Source organism: Chrysochloris asiatica, unplaced genomic scaffold, assembly GCF_000296735.1.
Source record: "Chrysochloris asiatica unplaced genomic scaffold, ChrAsi1.0 scaffold00404, whole genome shotgun sequence".
NCBI lineage: Eukaryota > Metazoa > Chordata > Mammalia > Afrosoricida > Chrysochloridae > Chrysochloris > Chrysochloris asiatica.
Genome location: NW_006408922.1, coordinates 880,648 through 907,498, shown reverse-complemented (window position 1 = coordinate 907,498; position 26,851 = coordinate 880,648). Strand labels below are relative to the sequence as shown.

Here is a 26,851-nt window from a genome sequence, read left to right as displayed (position 1 = left end):
AGCTCTTAAGGGGGGGGTGGGGGGGAGGAACATGGCGCAAGCTCTCTCTGAAGAGGAGTTTCAGCGGATGCAGGTGCTGCTCGCTAGGGGAAAGACCGCCGGGCTAGGCAATTGGAGGGCGGGGTAGAGAGGGGTCGTGCTACCGGCCCTGCGAGGGGGTTGCTTGGGATGGGCCCTGAGTTTAGAGGTTTGTTTGAAAAAGGGAACGGAGACTGAGTGGTGAGACTACTGGGTTCCGAGGTTCTATTGGGCTTTGGGGGGTTAGATTTCGTTAGCTTTGTGGGCGGGAGACAGTCCTTAGTGGGAGATACCTTACTCAGACCTAGAGGGGACGAGACTTCTCGGCATTGAGCTTTGAAGAAGATTCTGAGAAGGTGAAACCATTTTGTTTGGAGAGGAAGGAGAGGGTGGTGAACCTTTCGCGTCACGATGGGGGAGCCCTTGAGAGGGCAGTACCATTAGCCGGTGGGAGGTGGAAATTTTTGTGGGAGATTCTATTATGCCAGGGGCGTGGGGAAAGACCCTAGATGTTGTCATTGTTCTTGGGAGGTGGAGATCCTGTGTGATTGTGGATCTTAAGAGGGAGCTATACCATTAGGAATTAGGGGTGATCTCATTAGGCCTGGGGTGAAGAAGACTCTGAATGGGTAATACTACTAGCCCTGGTGGGAGGGGAGGGAAACCAGAGGGGATGAAAGAGAGATGACTTTGAACCTCATTTGGGAGAGATCATGTGACTTTGGGAGTGAGGGGGGAAAGGGCTCCGAGAGGGATGAAGGGTGATAACATTGCACCTTGATAACATGTGGGTGATAACATGCACTTGTTATGATTGACTGTGTGGGGGATTCAGGGGAAAGCATCACACCCCTGGACCCTGAGAGGGAGAAACCCTGTAGGGGAAGGGAGGAACTCATAGTAAGAAAGGATAATCCTGTTGGTCCTTGAATGAAGGACTCCAGTTAAGGATTCTGGTTGTAGGAAGATGAGACCATTTGGGCTGTGAATGGTAACTTTTGTGGGGTGGGGATTCTAAGTGGGTAAGGGTAATCCAGTTGGCCTACTCAAAGGAGTAATTCCATCCCATTGGATCATAACTAGGGATATATTGAGGGGCACTGCAGACCCTTGAGTGAGGAAGGTTAATTAACCAAGGGAAACCAATGGACTCTGCTGGGGAGATGTTGTGCAGTGGCTGTTCCAAGTGGACCAAAACTGGGGGAGAGAGATCACTGGGCCCTGGAGAGCACAGGGGTAAGAATGAGTCTCTAGACCTTGAGCCAACCATCAGGAGTGCTGGTGCTGTGAGAGGGAGAGGAAGGTCCTGGTGGAGTAAGAAACAATAGGTTTGAGAAGAACTGACATCAGAACCCTTCAGGGCTGGTAGAAAGAGTGGGCTCTTTTGAGTGACCTGTGCTTCACTTTCCTGTGCATGTTTTACAAGGCTTGGGTTGAGGGGAGGGCAGCTCCCTGGCTCAGTAAAAGTTGAGTAGGGAAATACCAGGCTACTTTGGGAAAGAGAAGAAGGTAAGGACCTGTCCCCACCCTCAGGAACTCCAGGCCTTGTAAGGAGAATGCACAACACTCCTGCTAAAAAGATAGAACAGTGTTTGTTACATGAGGAGATCAGCCAAGAAGAGGAAGAGAAATCTTATGGGCATGGTGAGCCACAGAATACACATGAGCAAAACCCTGACTGGATCAACATGGAATTAGAAAGCACCTTGTGATGTCCTGAATATAGAGGGAATTGGAGGGGGGGAGATAGAGGCTTCAGGGAGACGGAGGAGTGAACATAGCTGGCATTATAAATGAAGGTGGAGAAGGTGGGACAAGTGTGGAGGCACTGGAAGCTCATAATAGGATGCAACATGCTTAAGGAGTGACTTGACAGACATGTGGAGGGTGACAGGGTTCTTTGGACTTGGGGGCTTAGTTTCCTTATGTTAGAGGTAAGGGCAAATCTTTTCCTTTCCCTGCTTCTCCCAAAGGCTCAGCTCCTGGAACTCCGGACAAACAACTATCAGCTTTCAGATGAACTACGCAAGAATGGTGTTGGTGAGCCAAGAGGGTCTCATTAGATGAGAGTAGCTCTGACGGCATGGGGGCAAGGTTTTTTTCCCTTCAGAGGCCTGGCAGGAAGACCTTTCAGCTCTTTGTCACAGACTGAGGCTGGTATTCCTTGTTTTCCCCATACCAGAGCTCACCAGTCTTCGACAGAAGGTTGCCTACCTCGATAAGGAGTTTGCTAAAGCTCAGAAGGTATCTCCCTCCACCTTACCTACTCACTCATCATTCCCTCTACCCATCTGACTCATTTATGTCTCCATTAAGCACCAACAGGGAACCAGATCTGTTCTTTTGTTACATGCTGTTTTCATGCAGTCATTAAAAAAATTCTCATGCAGATCTCTTTAGTTGGCTAAGTTTACCTAATTCTGCTACTTTTATTCATTTTAATTTACTCTTAATTCATTTGTAATTTAAATTACTTAATCATTCTCATTCCCTGACTTAGTTTAATAGTCAAATCTATTTATAAGTCGCCCTTGAATCTGCCTCCAGCCTCCACTAACCCTCCTGCCTTGTGCTCTGACCACCCACCCCTGTCCTAGTACAGACATACCTCACTTTACTGCTTTTCGCAGTTACTTTGTTTTTTGCAAAATCTAACAATGCCATTTTTCCAACAGTTTGTGTTCATTTTGTATCTCTGTCACATTTTGGCAATTCTCACAATATTTAAAATTTTTTATAATGCTATTTATTATATACGTAATAGGCTACAATATAGTGTAAACATTTTTATATGCACTGGGGAACGAAAAAATTTGTGTGACTCACTTTACTGTGATAGTCTCTTTATTGCAGTGGTCTGGAACCAAACCAGCAATGTTTCTGAGACATACATGTACTGTTACCTCTCAGATCCTATGAAGATGAGCTAGAATGTAATCTATTGTGCCCCCTCAAGACATTTCAGGCCCACCCTTGTCTCTTTTCTTTATTGCTCTGTCCCCATGCATTGTTGTGTGCCACCAGGTTGGTTCGTACTCATAGTGACCCTGTATAGGGTTTCCGAGGCTGTAAATCTCTATGGGAGCGGAAAATCTCATTTTCTCTTACGGAGCAGCTGGATTTGAACCACTGACTATGTGATTAACAGCCCAATGTGTAACACACTACACCATCAGGGCTCCTCATTGTATATAGTATGTGCACGTGCCCAATAAATATTTGTTGAATGAAAGAATACAGAATGTAGAAAGTCTCACAATCAGGAAGGCTGGGCTTCTCTTTGGAATGTGGCAGATTCCTCAAATCTAGCAATGATCTTAGGTGGACAACAGAGGAGCAGCGGTTTCTAAATTGCACGGGAGGGATCCACATAGATGTGTTTGAACAGATGTAGTTATGAAGCCACCATTTTTGAGCCCAGTGATATAACCCATAAGCCCTATGAACAGCCTCAAAAGCTTAGAGGAAAGGATCATTTCTGTGTGCTGGCATATTGTGGCAGAATTCCCCTTAATCATTCATTTGCTCACTCACACATTGATTTGTCCCATCATTTCTGTGGGTGCTAAATCGTCACATAAATTCTGTGATTGAAGACTCTTCATATTCCAACTCTTATAATTTTCCCTCTGTAGACTTGTCACAATCATCTCTATACCCTAGTTAGACGGTCCATCTCTATTTATCTTTTCTCTCTTTCCACCCCATTAGGCACTGAGCAAGAGCAAGAAAGCTCAGGTAAGAATACCTATGGTGGGTGAATGTGTCTGGAAGACTGTGACTTAATAGGGATATTTCTGTATGCTGGGATCTCCTTATGCTGGGCTTTCTTTTTCTCTGTGTGTGTTTGCATCTGTGCTGTCTGTCTCACTACCTCACTGCCATTATTTCTAACAACTGTTACTAAAGGAGCTCTGGTAGCATAATGGTTACGAGTTGGGCTGCTCACCTCAAGATCAGCAGTTCGAAACTACCAGCTAGCTGTTCCTTGGGAGAAAGATGAGGCTTTCTGCTCCCATAAAGATTTACAGCCTCAGAAACCCTATGCTGGGTCGCTGAGTCGGAACTCACTGCACGGCACACCGCCACCACCATCTCACTACCACTAGCCCTCACTTTGTGCCTATCGCTTTCTTTCTCTCTTTCTGAGTCTTTTTCTCTGTCCCAGTCTACCTCTCTGTTTTCCTCTCTCTCACTCAGTTCTCTTCCTCATCCTCTTTCTTTCTTCCCCAACCCCATTCCTCTTTGTCATCATTTCTTTTTTCTTTTTTTCTGTCTACTTCTTTGTTTTTCTCTCCCCACCCTTCTGTCTCTTACTGATGTGCATTTATTTCTCTCACTTCTTCTTTCATCTATCTTTGTTCCTATCTTTCTGCCTTTTTCTCCCTCCTATCCTTCCCTCCTTCTCTGTCTAGTCCCCTTTCCCCAATCTGCTGCTGCTGCTGCTGCTGCATGCCATCAAGTTGATTCCGACTTATAGTGACCCTGTATAGGGTTTCTGAGGCATTAAATCTTTATGGTACCAGAAAGCCTTACCTTTCTCAAATGGAGCAGCTGGTGGATCCCAACTGCTGACCTTGTGGTTAGCAGCCCAGCGCATAACCCACTACGCTACCAAAGTTCCTTCCTCATCTCTCTATACCTCCTCTAGTCTCCATCTCTATCCCTCTCTAACCCCACTTTCCCCTTCCTGTCTCTCACTCCTTCCCCATCTCTCCCTCTTATCTCTGCCCTTACCTCTCTCTCCCCATCATCTCTTTCCTCCTTCTGTCTCTCCCTCCCCCCATCCTTTATCTTTCTTTCTACCTTTCTTACTTCCTCTTCTCTCCTTTTTGTCCCTTTCTGTTTCTCTCTTCACATGTCTTCTCACTTCCCCTCATCTCATTCTCGATATCCTTTGTTTTCCCCCTACCCCATGTCTTTTGTTCCCTGTCATTATTTCTTTGCCCAAACTCCCCATCTTTTGACCCTTATTGGAGACCTGGCTCATGTCTGCCACTGCAGGAAATCGAGGGGCTGCTGAGTGAAAATGAGATGCTGCAGGCAAAGCTGCACAGCCAGGAGGAGGACTTCCGTTTGCAGAACAGCACCCTTATGGCTGAGTTCAGCAAGGTGATTGTGCCAGGGATAGCCAAGGAATAGGGGCCACTTGGGTTGAAACCTGAGGGCAGCAGAAGACGGGCTGGACAGGGGCTGGGCCTGGAGCACTGTCCGTGGTGCTGAAACCACTCCTGAGGTGCTGCTGGGGGCAGTGATTTGACCGATGGGACTGCTCACTGTGCTGGGATTAGAAGACTGTAACGAGGTCAGTTGGTTCCTAGCCAAGTCACTCCTTTTCTTTGAGCTTCAAGTCTCTTTTTGTATGATTTGGGACTGATGCTATAGAATCCTAGGAGGGGTCTTAGATAGTAAACTTCTTATACTTAATATGGTATAAAGAGGCACCTCTCCTTCCTTTCTTTTACTGACATGATCTTGGGATTCTGCTTCTTTCAGGTGATTTATCCTGGATCGGATAGCTTTATGTCCTTACTGATTTTATTGTATGTTGTTGTTAAGTGCCATCGAGTCGGGTCCGACCCATAGCGACCCTGTACAGGGTTTCCGAGGGTGTAAATCTTTACGGGAGTAGAAAGCCTCATCTTTCTCCCGTGGAGCGGCTGGTAGTTTCGAACCGCTGACCTTAAGGTTCGCAGCCCGATTCGTAACCACTACGCTACCAGAGCTCCTTGATTATATGGAGTTTTAAATTTCCTGAGTAGTAAAGACATTGTCTTTTGTTCCATTATCTATATTGTGTATCTGTTGTTAATTGTTTTCTAAGATTTTAGGGTGGTTTTATTAAAAAAAAAAAAAAAGGCCTATAGTAACAAAAATGGTGTTTCGAAGAGCTCTGGTAGTGTAGTGGTTACGAATCGGGCTGCGAACCGTAAGGTCAGCAGTTCGAAACTACCAGCTGCTCCGCGGGAGAAAGATCAGGCTTTCTACTCCCGTAAAGATTTACAGCCTCGGAAACCCTGTACAGGGTCGCTCTGGGTCGGAACCGACTCGACGGCACTTAACAACAACAACAACAACCTGAGAATATAGAGTCCAGTGTGGTGCTGTGGGTTAATGCACTGGATTGCAAAGTCTGTTTGAACTGCAAAATTGATGGTTCAAGCTCACCAGCTACTCCTCGGAAACCCTATACAGGGTCACTATGGGTTAGGACCGACTCGACGGCACTTAACAACAACACCAGAGAGTATGGAGTCCTGGTGTATCTCTGTGGGACAAGTACTAGACTGCTAACCACAAGGTTGGCAGTTCAAACCCAGCAGCCACTCCTTGGAAACCCTCTGCAGGATTTTTATGAGTCGGAATTGATTCAACAGCACTTCACAACAACAACAACAACCTGAGAATATGGTATTGTTGTTGTTGTTAGGTGCCATCAAGTTGGTACCATAGCGACCTTATGCACAGCAGAATGAAACACTGCCCTATCCTGGGCCAACCTCACTACTGTTGCCATGCTTGAGTCCATTGATGTTGCCACTTGGCCAATCCATCTCGCTGGGGGTCTTCCTCTTTTTCTCTGACCTTCCACCTTACCAAACATGATATCCTTCTCTAGCGACTGGTCCCTCCTGACAATATGTCCGAAGTATGAGAGAGGAAGTTTGGCCATCCTGGCCTCCAAGTAGCACTCTGGCTGCACTTCTTCCAAAACGGATCTATTGGTTCTTTTGGCAGCTCATGGCACTTTCAATATTCTCCTCCAATACCATAGCTCAAAAGCATCAATTCTTCTACGGTCTTCCTTATTCAGTGCCCATAAGATCTTAAAAAAGAAAAACACACAAAGCAAAAAAAGAAAATAAATAAAAAGGTACAATACCATAGAAGCAGTTTTGCAAGTAGTAAAGAGTGAAGGAGCCCTGGTAGCGTAGTGGTTAGATATTGTAGCGTAGTGGTTACGAATCGGGCTGCGAACCTTAAGGTCAGTGGTTCGAAACTACCAGCCGCTCCGCGGGAGAAAGATGAGGCTTTCTACTCCCGTAAGGATTTACACCCTCGGAAACCCTGTACAGGGTCGCTATGGGTTGGAACCGACTCGACGGCACTCAACAACAACAACAACAACAACCACAAGGTCAGCAGTTCGAATCTACCAGCTGCTCAATGGGAAAAAGATGAGGTTTTCTGCTCCAGTACAGATTTATAGCCTCAGAAACCCTATACAGGGTCGCTATGAATCAGAATTGACTCAACGGCGCAATACCACAACCAGTTAAGAGTGAGGACTCTAGAGCTAGAATCTTGGTTATACCTTTTACTACCTGTAACCATCTTGGTGTGGCACTGTAGGATAAGGTTGGCAGTTCAAACTCACTGGTGGTTCCAACTCACCACCCATTCCTCGGAAATCCTATACAGGGTCTTTATGCGTTGGAACTGACTCCACGGCACTTAACAACAATCACCTTGATTTCCAAGCATTTAAAACGGAAAGGATGGTAATAACAGTACTTCTCTCACAAGGCTTTTGTGAAGATTAAATTGTTAATGTATATAAACTGCTTACAACAAAACATTGTACACAGTGTCAGCCCCTAATATCCTTTATTGCTTTATTTTCTTTCTCAAATATTTCTTGACTTTTAGAAAGTTTTATATTTATCCTGTGGTCCTGCCTTGCCTTCACCCTTGCCATCTCCTGCCTGGCTCTACTTCCACAGCCTCTTCCCTGCTTTCCTCTCTTCCAGCTTCCTCTACCAGTCCACACCACACCACAGGTTATTCTAACCCATAAGCCTTACCACATCACTTCTTTAAATAGTATCTTACTGTGTCGTTCCATGTCCCTTACAGTTTAGAGCTTCACAGCTGACCTCACTGCTTCATTCCTTATTGCCTCAGTGGTATCATGGTTTTTGCAGGGTGGGACAGGAGCAGGCATTCCCCCCTAAATGCAGCTCATGTTTTTTGACACCAACCTAGTGTCAGGACTTCCTGGGTGGTTCAAACAGTTAATGCAGTCAGCTGCTAATCAAATTATTGGTCATTCGAGCCTACCAAGAAACACTTCAGAACATAGACCTGGTGATTTATTTCTAAAAACCGGCCATTAAAAACATTGTGCAGCACAGTTCTACTTGGACACACATGGGGTCACCATGAGTGGGAATCAACACGACAGAAACTGTGTAGAGACCTCCTTCATAGTCTCCCTTCTTCTTCCCGGATCTAGAAGTACTCACTGAGAGACCCAAGAAGTACTCATTACTTATTTGCCAAGACATTTCAGCTCAGTTATACCTTCAGTAAATAGTAAGCATTCACTGTGTTCACTAATGTTTTATAAATACAGTTGTGAGTAGACAGAATGGTCCCACTCTCAGATAACTTACATTCTGGGTGTGGAATTGGAAGAAACATGATGACATAGTTTAAAATTTATCTATCTGTGTTGTTGTTAAGTGCTGTCAAGTTGGTTCTGACTCATGGCAACCCTGTATAGTGTTTCCAAGGAGCGGATGGGGAGTTTGAACTGCCAACGTTGTGGTTCAAACCGACCTTGTAGCCCAGTGCATTATCCTACAGCGCCACACCAGGACTCCATGTTTATATATATGGATCTCATGTGCAGCTATCACTTGTTGTTTAGTGAAGACTTGCATGTTGCTGTAATACTGAACAAGTTTCAGCATAGCCTCTAGACTAAGAACTACTAGGAAGAACAGCCTGGTGGTTTACTTCTGGAAGTCACCCAGTGAAAGTCCTATGGAGTGCAGTAGTTCCATCTGCAACAAATCATGGGGAGAGCGCAGATCTGTTGCAGTGTTTTGTTCTGTTGTGCATAGGATCGCCATGAGTCCTGGACCAACTCGACGGCAGCTAACAGCTTTGACCAAATGAGGAAAACTGAGCCTCGGAGATTTAATAACTTGTCCCAAGGTCACATAGCTAGTCAATGACAGGGTAGAAATTAACTTCCAAGCAGTCTGGTTTCAGAATCTCTGTAATAAGCTCCAGGTAAAAAAGAAACCAACAGTGCTATGAAAGAGAGCACTGTGGTGTATTTGTTGGAGGATGTAAACCTTAGAGGTGACATTTGATCAGAGCTCTGATGTCTGTAAAGAAGGCTTAGTCATGTGAAGAGCTGGAAAACTAGTATTCTAGGGAGAAAATAACGACAATAAATTTAGAACTTTCCATGGGCCTTAGTATTCATATCTAAAAATGGAGACAAAGAACCTCCTCAGGAGTGCTGTAGAAACTATACAGGAGTTCTATAAGGCCAGTTTGAAATTTATTTGTATTGTACACCTCTCCAAAGCCCTTGAAATTACCCTAAACTGTCTCTGGTACCTGGGCTGAGAGGCATCTGCCCCTGGGTCTAGAATCCAAGATACATTCCCTCTACAGAATGCTAGTGGTGGACCTTTCTTGTCCAGGAAACTTCCAGAGCAGCCTGAGGTCTTGGATTACATCTTTGAAAATGGGAGTGTGTGAGAGGGAAGTTCTTTTCAGGGTCCTCCTCTTTGACTCTGCTACTTACCAGATGTGTAAATTTGAAATTGCCTAACATCTCTGTGCTTCAGTGTCCTTATCTATAAAGGGAGGATAATGGGAGCACTACTTGCCAGGGTTATTAGGGGAACTTACATGTGCCAAGTGCTGTGTATGCTTCCGAGAATATTGTTATGATTCCCTGCTGCTTCCTTCTTCCCCAATTCAGCTCTGCAGCCAGATGGAACAACTTGAGTGGGAGAACCAGCAACTGAAGGATGGGGCTTCCAGGGAAGGGGCTGCCCAAGCTGGGAATCTTGTGGATGGCGAGCTGCTGAGACTGCAAGCAGAGAACACAGCCTTACAGAAGAATGTGGCAGGTACTCAGAGGCCCTCCTGAGGATGTAGGGACCGCAGGGCTTGAACTGGGTAAGGAAGCCTGGGCTTCCCTCCTTCCCCCAGGGAAAGAGGAAGAGCCTCCAGAATCAGGCATGACTGCCATGAACCAGTGTGTGACTTTGAACAAGCCATTTTACCTCTCTGGGTCAAAGTGCCCTTGTTTACAAAGTACATGTGGTGATTGATGTCCACCATCTGGCAAACTGTAGTAGAGATAGGAGATGGTATCATTCTGCATTTAGTTCAGTGCCTAACACATAGCAAGTGTTAAAAGATTGCCAGATGGAACATCGAAAAGGACCTATTTGCTAAGTAGAGAAAGTGAATTGAAGGAGTTTTTGGAGTAGGATCTGGGATGAAAGATGAAAGAAAGCTTGAAAGAGGATTCTGGTGTGAAGACTTTTTGAGAGCAGCTAGGACTTATGGGGTAGTGGGTCAGAAAGGAGACTTTGTGAAATGTGAGTGGGGGTCATAAGATTATAGGAGGGATTCTAAAAGATCACAGCATTGAAAACCTTTGGAACCACTCTACTCTGCACACATGGCATCCTCATGAGTTACAAATACTCAAGGACAACTAACAACAATAGGGGAAGGGATTCAACTGTACATAGGGGTGGAACATAGTGGGCATGGCCTGGGAATGCTGTGGGTGGAGCTTGGAAGGATAAAGATGGGGCTTGGAAACCCACCTTGGGGTAATTTGATGGTATACGGGATCTCATTGAGATTTGTGAGAGGCATGGATGGACTGAACCTTTAGCTTATAGTTGAACATGGTTTGTGGTCATTTGGTATAGGGTGTCTCGTGTCTGATGTAGGATAACCACTAGACTACTAACTGCAAAGTCAGTGGTTCCAACCTACCAAATGCTCCTTGGAAACCCTATACAGAGTCACTATGAGTTGGAACCAACTTAACAGCGACAACAATCTGTTTGCCTGGAGGGGTCAAAGGCCAGTTTTCCTTCTATTTGAGGTCTGGCAAGGATCTTTAGAAACAAACTCATCCATCATATATCTCTGTCCAACCCACCAGCTCTGCAGGAGCGCTATGGGAAAGAGGCTGGGAGGTCTCCAGCTGTCATTGAGGGCCAAGGTGACCCCCCAGGGGACCCAGCCTCTACTGTCTTGGCCCCCATGCCATTGGCAGAGGTGGAGCTGAAATGGGAGATGGAGAAAGAAGAGAAGAGATTGCTCTGGGAGCAGCTGCAAGGCTTGGAGGTGAATCTGGGTTTGTTGAGGTTTGGGTGCTGGGAGGCAGGCAGATGCCCTACCCCTATTTATGATCCCATGGAGATGTCTATGACATCATCTTTTCCTGGGCTACCTGGGATGAGGGAGGCAGAAGGGTAGGGAAAGTCAGAGACTTTATCCTCTCTTAGTGACAACAGCCCTATCTTTCACTGTAGAGCTTGAAGCAGGCTGAAACATCCAGGCTGCAGGAGGAACTTGCTAAGGTGGGTCTGCTGGGTTTTTCCCTTAGATTTGCCCTACCTGCCAAGCTTCCCCTGATAGGGCAGAAAGGGCATAGTACCCCTTAAAAGCTTCAGTATCATTATTGTGTGAAATGGAGTTATATCTCAAAGTTGTTTTCAATGGTGGAATGGGTCTCACTATGTCCTGTACTTGACAGGCCCCATGCCTTCCTTTTGTTTCCTTCCAGCTCTGTTTGTTCATTTAGTCATTCATTCATCCATCCAAGCATTTATAGAATACTGTCTCTTTTCTTAGGCACTAGAGACCAAGTGGTAAAGTAGCCCACCATGGCTCTACTTTCCATGCCTCCCAGCCAAGCCAGTCTATAACGTGGCCATTGATTGATATTCTGGTGGGGGCATGAATGCTGGTCTTTGGAGCTTGAGACTGTGCTGTTGCTTGCCAGCTGGGCAACCATATGACTTAACTCTTCTGAGATTCGGTTTCCCTGTGTGTAAACCAATAGTACTTACTTCTCAGGGCTCTTTTGAGGAGTCCATGAAATAGCATAAGTAAATTCTGGCTTTCAGAAGGAATTTAGTAAAAAGTATCTATAATTATTAAGTTTATTTGCCTTATTAATATTATTGTTATCTATCTCCAGCTCTCCGAGAAACTGAAAAAGAAACAAGAAAGGTACTGTTGTTGTTTTGTTTTTTTCTAGAGGTGAGAGGAATGAAGTGGGTTTTGTTGTTGTTAAGTGCTGTTGAGTCGATTCCGACCCATAGTGACCCTGTACAGGGTTTCTGAGGCTGTAAATCTCTACGGGAGCAGAAAGCCTTCTCTTTTTCCTGTGGAACAGCTGGTAGTTTCGAACTGCTGACCTTAAGGCTCGCAGCCTGATTCGTAACCACTATGCTACCACACTAGAAAGTAGGGGACTTATGGAATTGACCCCACTATGTCTGGTTTTTATTGTTTGTTTTTTGTGCCCAGCTTTTGCCGTCTGCAGACAGAGAAGGAGACACTATTCAATGACAGCAGGTAACTGCCAGGATTGGAAGTATTGGTGGAAAACAGAGACACTGTCCACCAGAATTAACTGAAGGCCACTCACTGGCCAGAGTTGGGAGACTGGACCTCAAGCTGTGCCTACTGTGCTTAACTGCCCTCCATCCCCTGCTGTCACCTCCAGGAACAAGATTGAGGAGTTACAACAGCGAAAGGAAGCTGATCTCAAAGCCCAATTGGCTAGGACGCAGAAGCTGCAACAGGAACTAGAAGCTGCCAATCAGGTGGCTGGAGGGAGAGGAGGCAGTGGGGGTAGCTCTGAGATCCTTGGGATAGGGACCAGGGGTAGGGAGGAGTCTGCAGAGGTTTGAGGTTCACAGAGGTTGGCTGGGGAGTCTGAGAATTCCTGCGTTGGAGACATTAGGGACTGGATGCATCTAGCTTCTACCCCAGGAGCTAGAAAAATGGAAGGTGGGTAGCCCCAAGACCCCTGGGAGTTGGGATAAGAGTCTGTATTAGTCTAAGATTCCTGGGTTCAAGAGACTTGGGAGCTGTTTGCCAGGAGTATCGATAAATTTATGGTCACTGTAGATTGGAATAGGATTTGAAGTGAGTCTTAAATTCCTGGAGGCCTGGTATGATGCTGTAGGGTAAGCATTGGACTGCTTAACCATAAGGTCAGCAGTTCAGACCCATTAACCACTCCTCGGAAACCATATATACAGGATCTCTATGAGTCGGAACTGACTCGATGGCACTTAACAACAAGATGACTTTGAGATCATTAGGGACTGGGGTGTCAGTAAGTTTGAGACTCCCAGAGTCTGGAGACATGACTGAGTACTTTAAAAACTTCCAAAGTGGGACAGTTGAAATTGGAGGCTGGGTATATTTGAGACTCTCCAGGTCCGGGGACTGGATTGGGTCTGAGACACCTAGAGACAGGGATCACATGGTCTGGGTAGTCCTGAGACCCTGGGGCATGGAAACAGAAAACAGGTGAGCCTGGGACTCCAGAGGCTACAGTAAAAGTCTAGGTATGTCAGGCTCCAGGAGGTTGTGGGCTAGATAAATTTAGAACCTCTAGTTTTCCCCTAGAGGGGATAAGTTTTAGGTCTCTTGGGATGGAAGAACTAGGAACATGGGGGGGGGGGGGCGGTGAGCCTAAGACCCCTGGGGACTGAGGACAGAAATCTGGGTAAACTTGAGACACAAAGAAGCTGGGGGTTAGCTGAAGATCCCCAGATGGGAATGGTAGGAATGGCAGTCTGAGACCTCACCAGGAGCTGAAAACTAGAAGGTTGTATGAGTTTGAGACCTCTAGAGTCTGGGACTGTAAATTAGCTCTTGCTGGCTAGCGACATGGGAGTTACATGTATCTGAGACCCTTGAGGGTTGGAATCAGGAGTCTGGGTGAATCTGGAGTCCTGAGAGCTGACTGAATTTGAGTTCTGTGGGGACTGAGTGTGTCTGAGAATCCTAAGGGTTATGATCTGGAATCCGGGTGAGTCTGAGACCAATTATGAATGGAGACTGGATTAGTTGAAAGTCTCCAGGAGCTAGCGCCAGGAGTCTGGGACATAGGGCTTGAGTATGCCTGAGGCCTTGAGGAGTAATGACCTGGAATCTGGGTGAGGCTGAGATCTCTGATGGCTGGGTATTCTAGTACCTTCAGGTACTAGGGACATGCTGTTGATTGGTCAAAGAGGGAATCTTTATGGGTCTATATACCGCTGGAATTGCTCCCCTCACCTTCTTTTCCCCATAGAGCTTGGCAGAGCTGAGAGGTCAGCGACAGGAGGAGCGCATGGAGCATGCAGCAACTCTCCGGGCCCTACATGATCAGGTACGTTGTAGGGGTAGGCCTAGCGAGTTGGGGGTGAGGGTGGAGGGAGCCTGAGTGGGTGGCATACAGGCAGGCAAGGCCCCAGGGATCCTGCTACCCTACCCCTGTCCTGGTTTTTGTGTGTGTGTCTCTCGTTCTCCTTTCTTTCTTAGTTATAAATAGGTCCTGTCCCTCTCTTTTGGGCCCACTCTCACCTGTTATGGGGGTGGGGCCAGGTGTCCATCCAGAGTGCAGATGCGCAGGAACAAGTAGAAGGGCTTTTGGCTGAAAACAATGCCTTGAGGACTAGCCTGGCTGCCCTGGAGCAGGTACAGGACACCTGGGAGCTCTCACCGATCCCTTGCACTTCCCCTACCTCCCTCCGCTTTGCTTCTGGTCCACATTGGGGCAGGGTGGTCTGGATCTCATGCTGTTTGTTTCTGTTTCATTTTTAATTTATTTCTAGCCATCTGGCACTGTTTCTCTTGCATTCTAGTTTCTCACGCTCTAGTAAAAAATAAAGTATGAAGTGTACTAATCCTAAGTGTAAAGCTCAGTAAATCATATATATCTCTGTGTGTGTGTATATATATATATAGTTCTGGTGTGGCACTGTGGGATAAAGCATTAAACTGTAAGATCAATTTTGAGCCACAAGGTAAGCGGTTTCAAACTTACCAGCTGCTCCTTGGAAACCCTATACAGGGTCGCTATGAGTAGGAACAGACTTGACAGACTTGATGGCACTTAACAACAGAATACACACACATACACATATATAAGGGGGCTTCAGAAGTTCATGGAAAATGGAATTAAAAAATGAAGATAGCGGAAGACACAGGGAGGAATGCAAGAGTAAAGTAAATAGAGGTAAAGAGGTAAATACTGTTAACTGTTACATAGAGGAAGTTGCAATCATTGTAATGAAACAAAGTATATGATTTATATAATGTGGGACTGGTGATATGCTCTGTAAACTTTCAATTCACAATAAAAGTTTCAAAAAAATGGAATTTTTCAACTGTTTGAAGCTCCCTTGTAATATATTTATATCTAAAGCCAAACCCAAACTCACTGAGTCAGTTCCCACTCTAGCAACCCTATATATAGGGTTTCCAAGGCTATAAGTCTTTATGGGAGCAGAAAGCCTCATCTTTCTCTTGCGGAGTGTCTGGTGGATTTGAACTGCCAACCTTGTAGTTAGCAATGCAGTACTTATCCTATGGTGTCACCAGGACTCTTCTAATTGTTGTTGTTAAATGCCATCGAGTCAGTTCTGACTCATAGTGAGCCTGTATAGGGTTTTTGAGGAGTGGCTGGTGAGTTTTCTCCGCTGACCTTATATACACACACACACACACACACACACACATATATATATATGTGTATGTGTGGTGTATGTTTTCATGTAATCGGCACCTAAATCAAGATAGAGAGCACTTTCAGTACCCCAGAAAGTTCCATTATGCCTTTTTCCTGAAAGTAGCCACTTTTCTGATCTCTTATCACCATAGGTTAATTTTGCTTGTTCTTTAGCATCATGTAAATGGAACCAGATACCCTTTTTTTTTTTTTTTTTTTTTTTTTGCTTCTTTCCTGCAGCATGTTAGTGTGAAGTTTATCCATAAGTGGCACTGGTCTGTTCTTTTGTTACTGTATCATTTTCTATTGTATGAATATGCTACAATTTATCCATTCCCCTGATCCTTTCTCTCACTGTTATTTTCTCTAAAATTCTCTCTCCTCCTGGCTTTTTTCCTATCAACTCTCCCTGTATTGCTGGAACTGAGAGACCCATGCTCTGAACCTGGCTACTGGGGCCCCATTCACTTCATGTCCCATCATCTCTACTTTCTCCAGATCCAAACAGCAAAGACCCAAGAACTGAATATGCTTCGGGAACAGACTACTGGCCTAGCAACTGAGTTGCAGCAGCGGCAGACTGAATATGAGGACCTCATGGGACAGAAAGATGACCTCAACTCCCAGCTCCAGGTGACAACTCTGACCTTTTTTCTGTCTTCTCCTAGTTCCCTAGTACTGTCTCAATGAAGCCATCCCCCATGAAGTGCAAGGGGAAGATTGTGGTGTCAGGAGGGCCTAGGTTTCAATTTGGTTCCCTAACTTGTTATCACCTATGTGTCTTAGCGCAACCCTTCTCACTTATATGAGATCGTGCCTCTTCTGCTTCAATTAGTTAGGACATCCATTTTGATTCCATAATAGAAACCAAATAGAAATCAAATAAGACAGAAGTTTAGTAATTTCCCATGTAAAAGTCCAGTTAGATTGCCCAGGGATAGAATTATGACATTGTAATAATCAGTGGCCCAGGTTCCTTTTACATTGCCATTCTGCTACTTTCATCCATGTTCATTGCTCAAGCTCCTTCACCATCATGGTTGCATACCAGTATAAAGGACAGGGAATGGGAACAGCATGCCTCTTTCCTTTAAGAGCATAACCTAAGTTACCCTCATCTCTTCTGTATACAGAAATTAATCACATGGCCATACCTAACTGCAAGGGAGCAGGGAAAACATCAGCTAAACAGCCATGTGCCCAATTAAAAATCCTATTGCTAGAGAAGTAGGGGAGAACGAATACTGGGGAATAACTAGCAGTCTTTGCTATATTTATCCATAAAATGAGAAAACTAGCAGCAGCCTGAAACAGTTCAGTGGTCCTGCCATGGCCCCCAGATACACCACTAGCCCTTAGCTGCATTAATAGGCAGGGTTAAGGGAGATGGTCTACCAGAAGTGTCCCGGGTGATCTGCACCCATTGGAAGCTGTTTATCTAACTCACCCATTTTCTGTTTTAGGAGTCATTACGGGCCAATAATCGGCTGCTGGAACAACTTCAAGAGCTAGGGCAAGAGAAGGAACAGTTGAGCCAGGACCTTCAGGAGGCTCGAAAAGTAGGGCACATGATAAGTGGGGTAGGGAAGGTGGGATTGACCCAGTCTATGGGGACAGGGGACATAATGTGGCCAAATCCATGGAGATAGGAAGAGAATAAAAGTTGATCATTTCCATGATTGACCAGTTCCTTGGCCAAATCCATGGGCATATGTGGGGAAAGAAAGTGACCAGGTCCATGAGGGTGGATGAGTGACTTAGGGGGAGGGAAGGAGATAGAATCAGGCTAGTTCCTTGGACATGGGGAGAGAATGGTGGGTCTTTTTTTGCTGTTATGGCAGGAAGTTGACTGCCATCCTCCTGCCCCAAACTCTTGGCTTCCAGAGTGCTGAGAAGCGGAAGGCCATGCTAGATGAGCTCGCAATGGAAACACTGCAGGAGAAGTCACAACACAAGGAAGAACTGGGAGCAGTTCTGCTACGGCATGAGAAGGAGGTGCTGGGGGTGCGTGCCCGCTATGAGCGTGAACTCCGAGAGTTGCATGAAGACAAAAAGCGTCAGGAGGAGGAGCTGCGTGGACAGATTCGTGAGGAGAAGGTGGGTGGGTAGATGATGATGCCCTTCCTCTAAATCCTGGGGACCACAGTTTTTTGATGGACTCATTGGCATGAGTGAGGTACCCATTTTTGTGCCTGCCTGGTCCAAGACACTCTGTTCCCTCCCAGGCCCGGACCCGGGAGCTGGAGAATCTCCAGCAGACAGTGGAAGAACTTCAGGCTCAGGTACACTCCATGGATGGAGCTAAGGGCTGGTTTGAACGGCGCTTGAAGGAAGCTGAGGTGAGTTGGTGGTGCCTGGCAAAGGGCAGAGGCTGGTCAGGAGGGGTTTCCATTCCAAGCCAGTGGGACAGGAGTGGTTAGGCCTTGAATATTTCTAAGAAGCCTTCTGGAGGGGCTCAGGGAATGGCCAACGAATAGGGCAGAATGTTAGTTGTGCAAGGCTGCCCTGCCTTTGTGCACATTAAAAAGTCACCTTTGCCTCCTGAAACTATGCTTCCATCTCAGAAAAAGTAGAAGTGCTTGTTCTATACTATTTATTAGAACAAGCACCTTTACTGCCACCTTCTTGAAAATTCATAATACATAACAGGCAGTATCCTGTAGTAGTTAAGAGTACAGGCCTTAGAGCCAATTGTTTGTTTGAGTGGGAATCCTGGCTGAGCCATTTAGTAGCTGAGTAACTTTGGGCAAGTTACCTCTCAGTGGCTTCTGTTCATCATCTGTAAAAAGGTGATAACATTAGTACATACTGACTATAATGCCTTGGTGGTACAGTGGTTAAAGCACTTGGCTGCTAAACAAAAGGTCAGTGGTTCAAACTCATCAGCTGCTGTGTGGGAGAAACATGTGGCAGTCTCCTTCCATAAATATTTACAGCTCTGGAAACCTTATGAGCAGCTTTACTCTGTCTTATAGGGTCCCAATGAGTCATAATTGACTTGGTGGCAGTGAGTTTTGGGTCTAGATATAAAATAAGTTAATATAAGTAAAACCCATAAAATATTCCTGGGATATAGTAAGTACTGTTGTTAAATAAAATAAAAGGTAAACAAGTTAATGTAAGTAAAACTGTTATAACATTCCCTAGATGTATAGTAAGTACTGCTGTTAAATAAAAGGTAAATGCAGCCTTAGATGTGACACTTTGTGTATTACTTAAGAGCATGCAGTGTTGCCTGCAGGAGGGTCTTTCCATCATACCTATGTGCCTTCACTGTAGCTCACACACACACACCACACCACTAAGTGGCCATAATGTCTAGTTGGGGCTGTGGTCAGACCTGGGACTTGTCTTACAGGAGTCTCTGCAGCAGCAGCAGCAGGAACAAGAAGAAGCCCTCAAGCAGTGTCAAGAACAGCATGCTGCCCAGCTGAAGGTACCTGTGATATGACGGTGGCCTTTCCTTTGGGGTTTGGCAGTCCCTAGTCTTGAAGCTGAGATTATCCAAGCTGAGGCCTGTCCTGCCCACTGTTTTACAGGACAAGGAGGAGGAGCTGCAGGGTGTGCGGGATCAGCTTCAGCAGGCTCAGGAAGAGCGAGATAGCCATCTGAAAACCATCAGCAGCTTGAAACAGGTCAGTAGTTCCATCACGGCCACCTTAGTGTGCAGTACGAGGGCAGTGAGGGAGCAGACTGCACATTGCCATCCCAGCATTCATCAGCCAGGCTTTCTATCCCACAGGAGGTGAAGGACACAGTGGACGGGCAGCGAATCCTGGAGAAGAAGGGCAGTGCTGCAGTAAGATGGGGAGGTGCCCAAGCAAAGCTCACTCCTAGCTTGTGGCCCCCACCTCTAGGCCCAGTGGGCCTCATTCCCCACCTCTCTTCCTGGTACTCCGCAGCTCAAGGACCTCAAACGGCAGCTGCATCTGGAGCGGAAACGTGCAGACAAGCTACAGGAGCGGCTGCAGGACATCCTCACAAACAGCAAGAGCCGTTCAGGTAAGGGACTGCAACAGGCACAGAGGAGGCGGGGCTTGGACCTGAAGGCTAGAAAGGTCCTTCCTTACATCTCACTTTGCCCACACATCTTCCTAGCCTGTGGTGTTTTCTGGCCTTCTTGAACTCAGTCTGTCTTTTACTTTTTCTCTGTGTGTTTCTTTTCCTGTTTCTATCTCTGTCTGCATTCTCTGTTTCTTACTGTGTCTCTCTCTATATATACTGTGTCTCTTCTATATTTCTTATTTCTTCTGTTTCATCTTGTTGTCTTTTTGTAGCTACTGTCTCTCAGTGTCTTCTGTATCTGTTTCTCTTTGTGTTTGTTTTTTTTTTTTTTCTGATAATCTCCTTTTCCCCTCTCTTTTTTTCATTTCCCTGTCTCTTTATCTCTTTCTAGCTCTGTTTCGATCCCTGCCCCTTAGGATCTCCCAGTTTAGCTAAGGAGACAGACTTAAAAGCAGGCAGCAATATTGTGGTAGTTTAATGATGGAGCTAATCCAATTTATATTTCTTCTACTATTTAAAGCAGAAGACGCACAAAAAACCTTTGTTGTTTTTACCTTTTTAAAGAAAGGATGACCTATAAATACACCTAAATAAACAAATCAAATGCAATGTGACTCTGGCGCATCTTCTATGTCACAGACTCAGAAAAAACTCTTCCCTTTGTTCCCCCCACTCAGGGTACTTATGGAACCCTACTCAACCATTCCACCCTTGCTGGGGATCCCTTGGATTGTGTTCTCAGCCCCCACCCTGACACCCAGAACCACTCACAAGAGCAACAGCACAAACACAGTGCCTGTGCTTTTTAAGTGATGTGGCAAAATAGATGTATCACCAAATCAATTTCTCTCTGAGGCACTCGATCTCCTGACGTAACCTCTCTACATAAAGCAGGATTTTTCTGTGGCTTTTTTGTTACAGATGAATGTAAGAATTACCAAATAGATTAGAATTATGTACCATGCACTCTCCTTGCCTATTAGATTAAATTCAGATTTAGGTATATGGCTATGAGATCTATCTCCATCTTTTTTCTCTCTGCTCTGACTTGTGTTTTTCTCCTGGGTCTCTGTTTGTCTCTGTCATCTGCTCTGTCTTCTCTGTCTTTCTGGCTTTTGCTCTCTGCATGTGGGTGTGCATCTCTGCCCTCTCCAGCTGTCTGTTTTCTTTTTCTGTACCCTCGCTCTTAGTTGCATATGTCACTTTATGCCTGTGAGAATCCACATTTCGATCTTTCTCCCAGTCTCTTTAGCTTTGTTTCCTTCTGTTGTGTGTGTTTGCCTTGGGAGGCAGTTGCTTTTTGTGTTTCTGTCTCTTTCCCTTGTCCTATTATCTGTCTCTCCCTGTCCCCATGCCCAAGTAGCTCTGCCTCTTTATCTCTCTCTCAAACCTATTTCTGCCTCTTTCTGTCTATCATTGCCCTGGAACCCTGGGGTTTGAAGCTCAGGTTTCTGTTCCCTCACTGCCTAGGCCTCGAGGAGCTGGTTCTCTCAGAGATGAACTCACCAAGCCGGACCCAGACAGGGGACAGCAGCAGCGTATCCTCCTTCAGTTACCGTGAGATCTTGCGGGAAAAGGAGAGCTCAGCCGTTCCAGCTAGGGTAAGGGGCAAAGAAGAGCCTACAGCCCGGCTTTTCCTACCCAAATTCTGGGCTATTCCTTTCTTCCCAACTTGCAACCATCTCCTATTCTGGGCCCAGCACACACATTGTCTTGTCAAGTTCTTAAGCTCAACAACTTGGATTCAGATTGCTTAATGGGAGATGGGCAGATCATTCTCTTTGACTCTGTTTTATCCTGTGTGGGCTAATTCCACCTTTTCTGATAACATAAAGTATCTCATAGTAGGTATACTATCTATATATGAAATCCCTTTTTTCAACTTGAGATCATATGCAACCTGCTTTTGTTCAACTGATTTCTACCATTCCAATTTGTAAATTTTCATCTCATCCAGTACTTTGACATGCATCAAATTTCTCTAGTTGGCCTCAAAATATCCTTTGTTTTTATTGTTGTTACGTGCCGTCAAGTCTGTTCCAACCCATAGTGACCATGTATAGGGCTTCCAAGGAATAGCTGGTAAGCTTGAACCACCAACCCTGCAGTTCAAACCGACTTTGCAGTCCAGCTCATTAGCCTACAGCACCACTCCAGGACTCTAAATATCCTTTATAGCTAGTTTTATGAAAACCAGCATTCATTTTCAGAGCATTTATTGCATCTGGTTGTCTTATGTCCCTTATTTCATAGCAGGGTCCCTTTATTTCATGGCACCAACTTGTTGAAGAAATCAGTCCTATTGAACTGCAGAAAGTCCCACCTTTTGGATTTTTCTGCTTGCTTCCTTGTCATTTAGTTTGTTCCTTTCTCCCTTAGCTTTCCTGTTAACTAAAAGTTAGATCTCATTTGCTACAGGATCTCCCTTCATCCTCTAACAGTACTATGATGTGGTAGTTACTGCCTCTCTCCCTTTCACTATAGGGGGATACAGAGTCTCTGAGGGTGCCTACAGCCCCACCTTCTCCTCATTGCACCCTTTGTCTCGTTCTTCTCAGTCTATCACTACAATCTGAGGGTGGGTGAGACTGGGCCTAGAGCTGACCTCTCTTCTCTTTTTTTACAGTCTTTGTCTAATAGCCCTCAGGCCCAGCCCCCTCGACCAGCAGAGCTGTCTGATGAGGAAGTGGCTGAGCTCTTTCAGCGGCTGGCAGAGACACAGCAGGAAAAATGGATGCTAGAGGAGAAGGTGCTATCTGTTTGCCTGCTTATCCCCATGTGGAATGCCCTTGAGAGGTTGGGGGGGGGGGGTTGTCTGCTGGGCCCTTCCCATGAGTGAAAATGTGCAGTTGATGGGTCTGAGGTGGATTGGGCCATCCTGCAGGTGAAGCACCTGGAAGTGAGCAGTGCCTCCATGGCAGAGGACCTCTGCCGGAAGAGCGCCATCATTGAGACCTATGTCATGGACAGCCGGATTGGTCAGTGCCCCCTCCATGGTCCTCACCCCTGGCCCAGCTCTCTCTCCTGCTCCCATTCTTTGTTGTCTGTGCTGCATCTTCTCGCCTCTTGGAACTCACTAGTGGTGGAAGGGGAGAGCAGGGAACTGCCTGCTGTGTGTCTTTCTATTCTCTTTATCTCAGCACCTCCCTCTTCTCGGTGTCTCTCTCATCTTTCCTTCCCTCTCACTCTCCTCTCTCTATTTCTCCTTCCCTATATCTCTTCTCCCTCTGCCTCTTCTTTTTATCCCCCCTTCATCTTATCTCCCTGTTCTAGCCCCTCTCTGTATTGTTCCATCTCTGTGAATTTTCATTCTCTGTATGTATAGCCCTTTTTGGGTTCTTATCTCTTCCTCCCTTATCGTTCTCCTCCCTCCTTCCTCTTTTCTCTCCCTCTCTCACTTTCTCTAGTCTTTCCATCTTTCTCTCTGCTTGTCTTTGTTTCTTTTCAGATGTTCCCTTTCTCTTCCGATTTTTTTCTTACTAATTAGAAAAGTTGGTTTGAAGTGCAAGGTCAGTGGTTCAAGCTCACCAGCTGCTCCTTGGAACCCTATACAGGGTCACTATGAGTAGGAACTGACTCTATGGCACGTAACAACAAAAAATTAGAATAATATCAGCCAACTGGCATGCACTGTTTACTGGTATGCACTGTGCTTTGTCACACATGTTCCCACTCCATGAGTTAGTTATTATTCCTATTTCCCAGAAGCTCATGGTTACCCAGCTAATATTTGACAGAGCCAGGCTTCACATGTCAGGTTTTCTACCTCCTACTTAACTTAGCTTCTGCCCCCCTTTCTCCCCTGCTCTTTGTTTCTCTCTTTTCTCCGGTCTCTGTCCATATCTGTTCTGGCTCTGCCGAGGGGCTGGTTTTCAGACTGGGCTCTTGCAGATGTGTCTGTGGCAGCAGGCCACACAGACCGCAGTGGACTGGGCAGTGTCCTAAGAGACCTAGTGAAGCCGGGTGACGAGAACCTTCGGGAGATGAATAAGAAGCTGCAGAACATGCTGGAGGAGCAGCTCACCAAGAACATGCACTTGCACAAGGCAAGTGTGGCCTACCAACCTACCCATCTGTCCATTCAGCCATCTGCCTGTGCACCCACACAGTCACTGGTTCATCTGCTAGTATTCCCATTCATCCACCCACCCACCTCTCCTCCCTCCCATCCTCCTCCCATTTCACTGACCTCTCCTGCATCCTCTCGTCTTGCCGCTTCCTCATCAGTTTAGTCTTCCTTTCATACTCACATTCATCCATCTTTCTGCCACCTGTTTACCAATCTTTCTACCTACCTATCTAATCCACACTTATCCTGATGTACCTCTCTCTCTCCCTCTCTCTTCTCTAGTCATCCCCTTGCCATTTTACCAACCCACCCAGGGACTGGCCTGCCTACTTTTTGTCCTCCATCTATCCTCCTCATTTGGCTATCATGAGTCCCCCTATGCATACTCCTTCCTGAACATCTACTTGTCTATCCTGTCACCCAGATGTTTCCTCATTCTCTGGGGGAATCCAAAAGAAATCAGAACCAGTCCCTGCCTTTGAGGAGCAAACTCACCATTTAGTAGAAGAGAAGGTGGTGAGGATGGGGGTTGTATCCTCCAGCAGTACCATACCTCAAGAAAGGATCCAGTCTCATATCCATAGTGCCAGATATATGTCTTCCAAATATATGTCTTCTTTTTTTCTTTTTTAGGTTATTTTAGGTTATTTTATCGTGATGAAAATACACACAACAAAACATATCTCATACAATTCAGTGACTTTGATCACATTCTTCAAGCTCTGTAATCATTCTTTCTATCCTCTTCTAAATCGATTCTACCGTTAACATAAACTCAGTGCACCCTAAGCAAAAACTTCCCAGACATACCTTTTCTGAACCCACTACTGAAGGCTTTATGAGCTTCTCTAAGTACCTTCCCATCCCAGGCCAGACATAGTTAGGCATCGATTAATGAGGTGAGAGGGAAATCACAGATGACACCCCAGGTTTGGTAAGAGAGTTACCCCTACCCCTTCTCTGGTCCCTCCCTGATGATTCATTTGTTTCTTAGGACATGGAGGTCCTGTCACAGGAAATCGTTCGGCTCAGCAAGGAGTACGTGGGGTCCCCTGATCCAGATCTAGAGCCTGGAAAGGCCAGCTAAAGACCTACAGGCTGTACTCCCTCCCTCCTCCCCACTCCCCAAGACTCCATTCCCTTGAGCTGTGGTGGGAAAATTGAGATCTGAGCCTAAAATGAATATGTTGGAAACTGGACATTAAAGGGGTTGGAGGCATCATGGCTGGTGTTAATGACCCTGTCTTAGGGCAGAGACAGAGATTTCTTCTTGGCCCTGGCTCCCAGGGGCCTCTGCCTTCCATCTTTGCATGAGCTCTCCCTCCCACAGACCAATTTTCTTTCATTCTTTCTTCCTTTTCTTTTTTAATTTATGTGTGGGAGCCTGGCTACTCTGCATTTGAAATTGGGGGTGTTGGGTTGGGGTATGGTCCATGTTCAGCGTTTTAGCAGTGTGTGTGTAAAGGCTGTGCAGCCAAAATACCATCTGGCCAGACTGGCCTACCCACTAATTCTCTGGTCTCCTTCTTTCAAACACAAGGTGGAATATGCTGGGGGGTGGGGCAGTGTGGAAGATCATTCGACTGGAATTCGCGGGGTGGTCTCTGGCTACAAATGCATTCTCCTTCCCTTGCTTTCACCCAGCCTGATTCTAGTTACTACTGACCAACTTCTCAAACGAATTGAGCAAAAATATCTGCTGATACATGGGTGAAAGTGTATGGGAGTGTTGTTAAGTGCCATCGAGTTGGTTCCAACTCATAGCGGCCCTCTATAGGGTCTCCAAGGAGCAACTGATGACTTTGAACCACCAACCTTGCAGGTCAAACCGACCTTGAGTTACAGTGCTTATCCTACGGCACCACATCAGGAGTGCAGGTGTGGATAAATGGACAGATGAGAGGATGGATAAGTGGTTGGATGGAAGGTTGCATGGCTTGATGATGAATAGATGGGGACTAAATGGACAGGTGGATGGATAGATAGTTGGATGGATAATTGGGGATAGATGGACCAGTAGGATAGGTAAAGAATGGACAGGTAGGTGTTTAAATGGACATATGGATGTATAGGTGCGCATGAATAAATAAAAGGATGGATGGATGAGTTAATGAATGGAAAGGGCAAAATGGGTAAGTAAATGAGTGGAGATATTGATACATAAATGGATAGATAGATGGGTGGATAGGTGTATGGGTTGAGTAGGTGAATGGAGGATGTATGCATAGTTGGTGAAGAGCTAGGTGGATGGAGTGAATATACAGATGGATGATTGAGTGGGGTGGGTGGATTTATGGTTAAATAACATGTGCAGGTGGAGGGATGGGTAGAGTAATAGGTAGGTGGGTGGGTGGTGATGGTTGTTAGGTGCCATCAAGGCGGTACCGACTCATAGCGACCCTATGCACAACAGAACGAAACACTCCAGTCATGAGTCAACCTCACAACTGTTGGCACACTTGAGACCATTGATGCTCCATACTGTCAATCCATCTTGCTGGAGGTCTACCTCTTTTTCTCTGACCCTCCACCTTACCAAACATGATATCCTTCTCCAGTGACTGGTCCTTCCTGACAATATGTCTGAAGTATGAGAGATGAAGTTTGGCCATCCTGGCCTCCAAGGAGCACTCTGGCTGCACTTCTTCCAGCACAGATCTGTTTTTTCTTTTGGGGTGGGTGGAGGGATGAAGAAAAGAACAAATCAAGTATGGTGAGTGAGCAAACAGATTACACTGGTGGGTAAATCAATTCAATGGCTAAAAGTGATCTTGCCACACACTTTTAATTACTTGAAGATTAGGTACTTTCTGTGTGCCATGCCCTGTGCCATCTCCTTTCATATTATTTCATTTAATTCTCCCAGTGACACTATAAAGCTGGCATAACTCTTCATCTGACAACTGAATAAATAATGCAAGCAACTTGCTCAAGGATACAGCGAGTTGGCAAAGTTGGGGTTTGAACCCACCCAGGCCTGCCCAAGGCACCCCATAGTCAATGCTCCTGATAGCCAGAAGCAGAATCCTCTAGGGAATGGAGGTGGGATTTGAGGCTGCTGGTTGTGGACAAATTAGGAAGACTGTCCCTAGGAGTGGGTCCTGCCTGGGACTACCTGGTATAGGGCTGAGACCACCTGGTATACAGGTGGGACCTGGATTTCCCCATCTGTGCTCCCCTCACCACCACCCCACACCTCCCACTTCACATCTGAAGACAGTGGAAGTCTCGGGTTCCAGTCCTAC

At 45.9% G+C, this 26,851-nt stretch overlaps 1 protein-coding gene across 1 annotated transcript; it reads left to right on the top strand.

The window, feature by feature from the left end:
- On the top strand, window positions 1–24,726 carry GRIPAP1 (GRIP1 associated protein 1). The gene is made up of 26 exons (XM_006876670.1): window positions 1–73; window positions 1,992–2,058; window positions 2,201–2,262; window positions 3,730–3,756; window positions 5,023–5,130; window positions 9,746–9,896; window positions 10,955–11,139; window positions 11,328–11,375; window positions 11,999–12,030; window positions 12,331–12,378; window positions 12,530–12,629; window positions 14,114–14,191; window positions 14,407–14,499; window positions 16,031–16,165; window positions 16,996–17,091; window positions 17,417–17,629; window positions 17,758–17,871; window positions 18,891–18,968; window positions 19,072–19,167; window positions 19,275–19,331; window positions 19,435–19,534; window positions 21,008–21,138; window positions 22,164–22,286; window positions 22,422–22,515; window positions 23,429–23,583; window positions 24,601–24,726. The coding sequence occupies exons 1-26, from the start codon at window positions 32–34 to the stop codon at window positions 24,691–24,693; spliced, it is 2,526 nt and encodes an 841-aa protein (XP_006876732.1). The 5' UTR covers window positions 1–31; the 3' UTR covers window positions 24,694–24,726.
- Window positions 24,727–26,851: the final 2,125 nt, after the last annotated feature.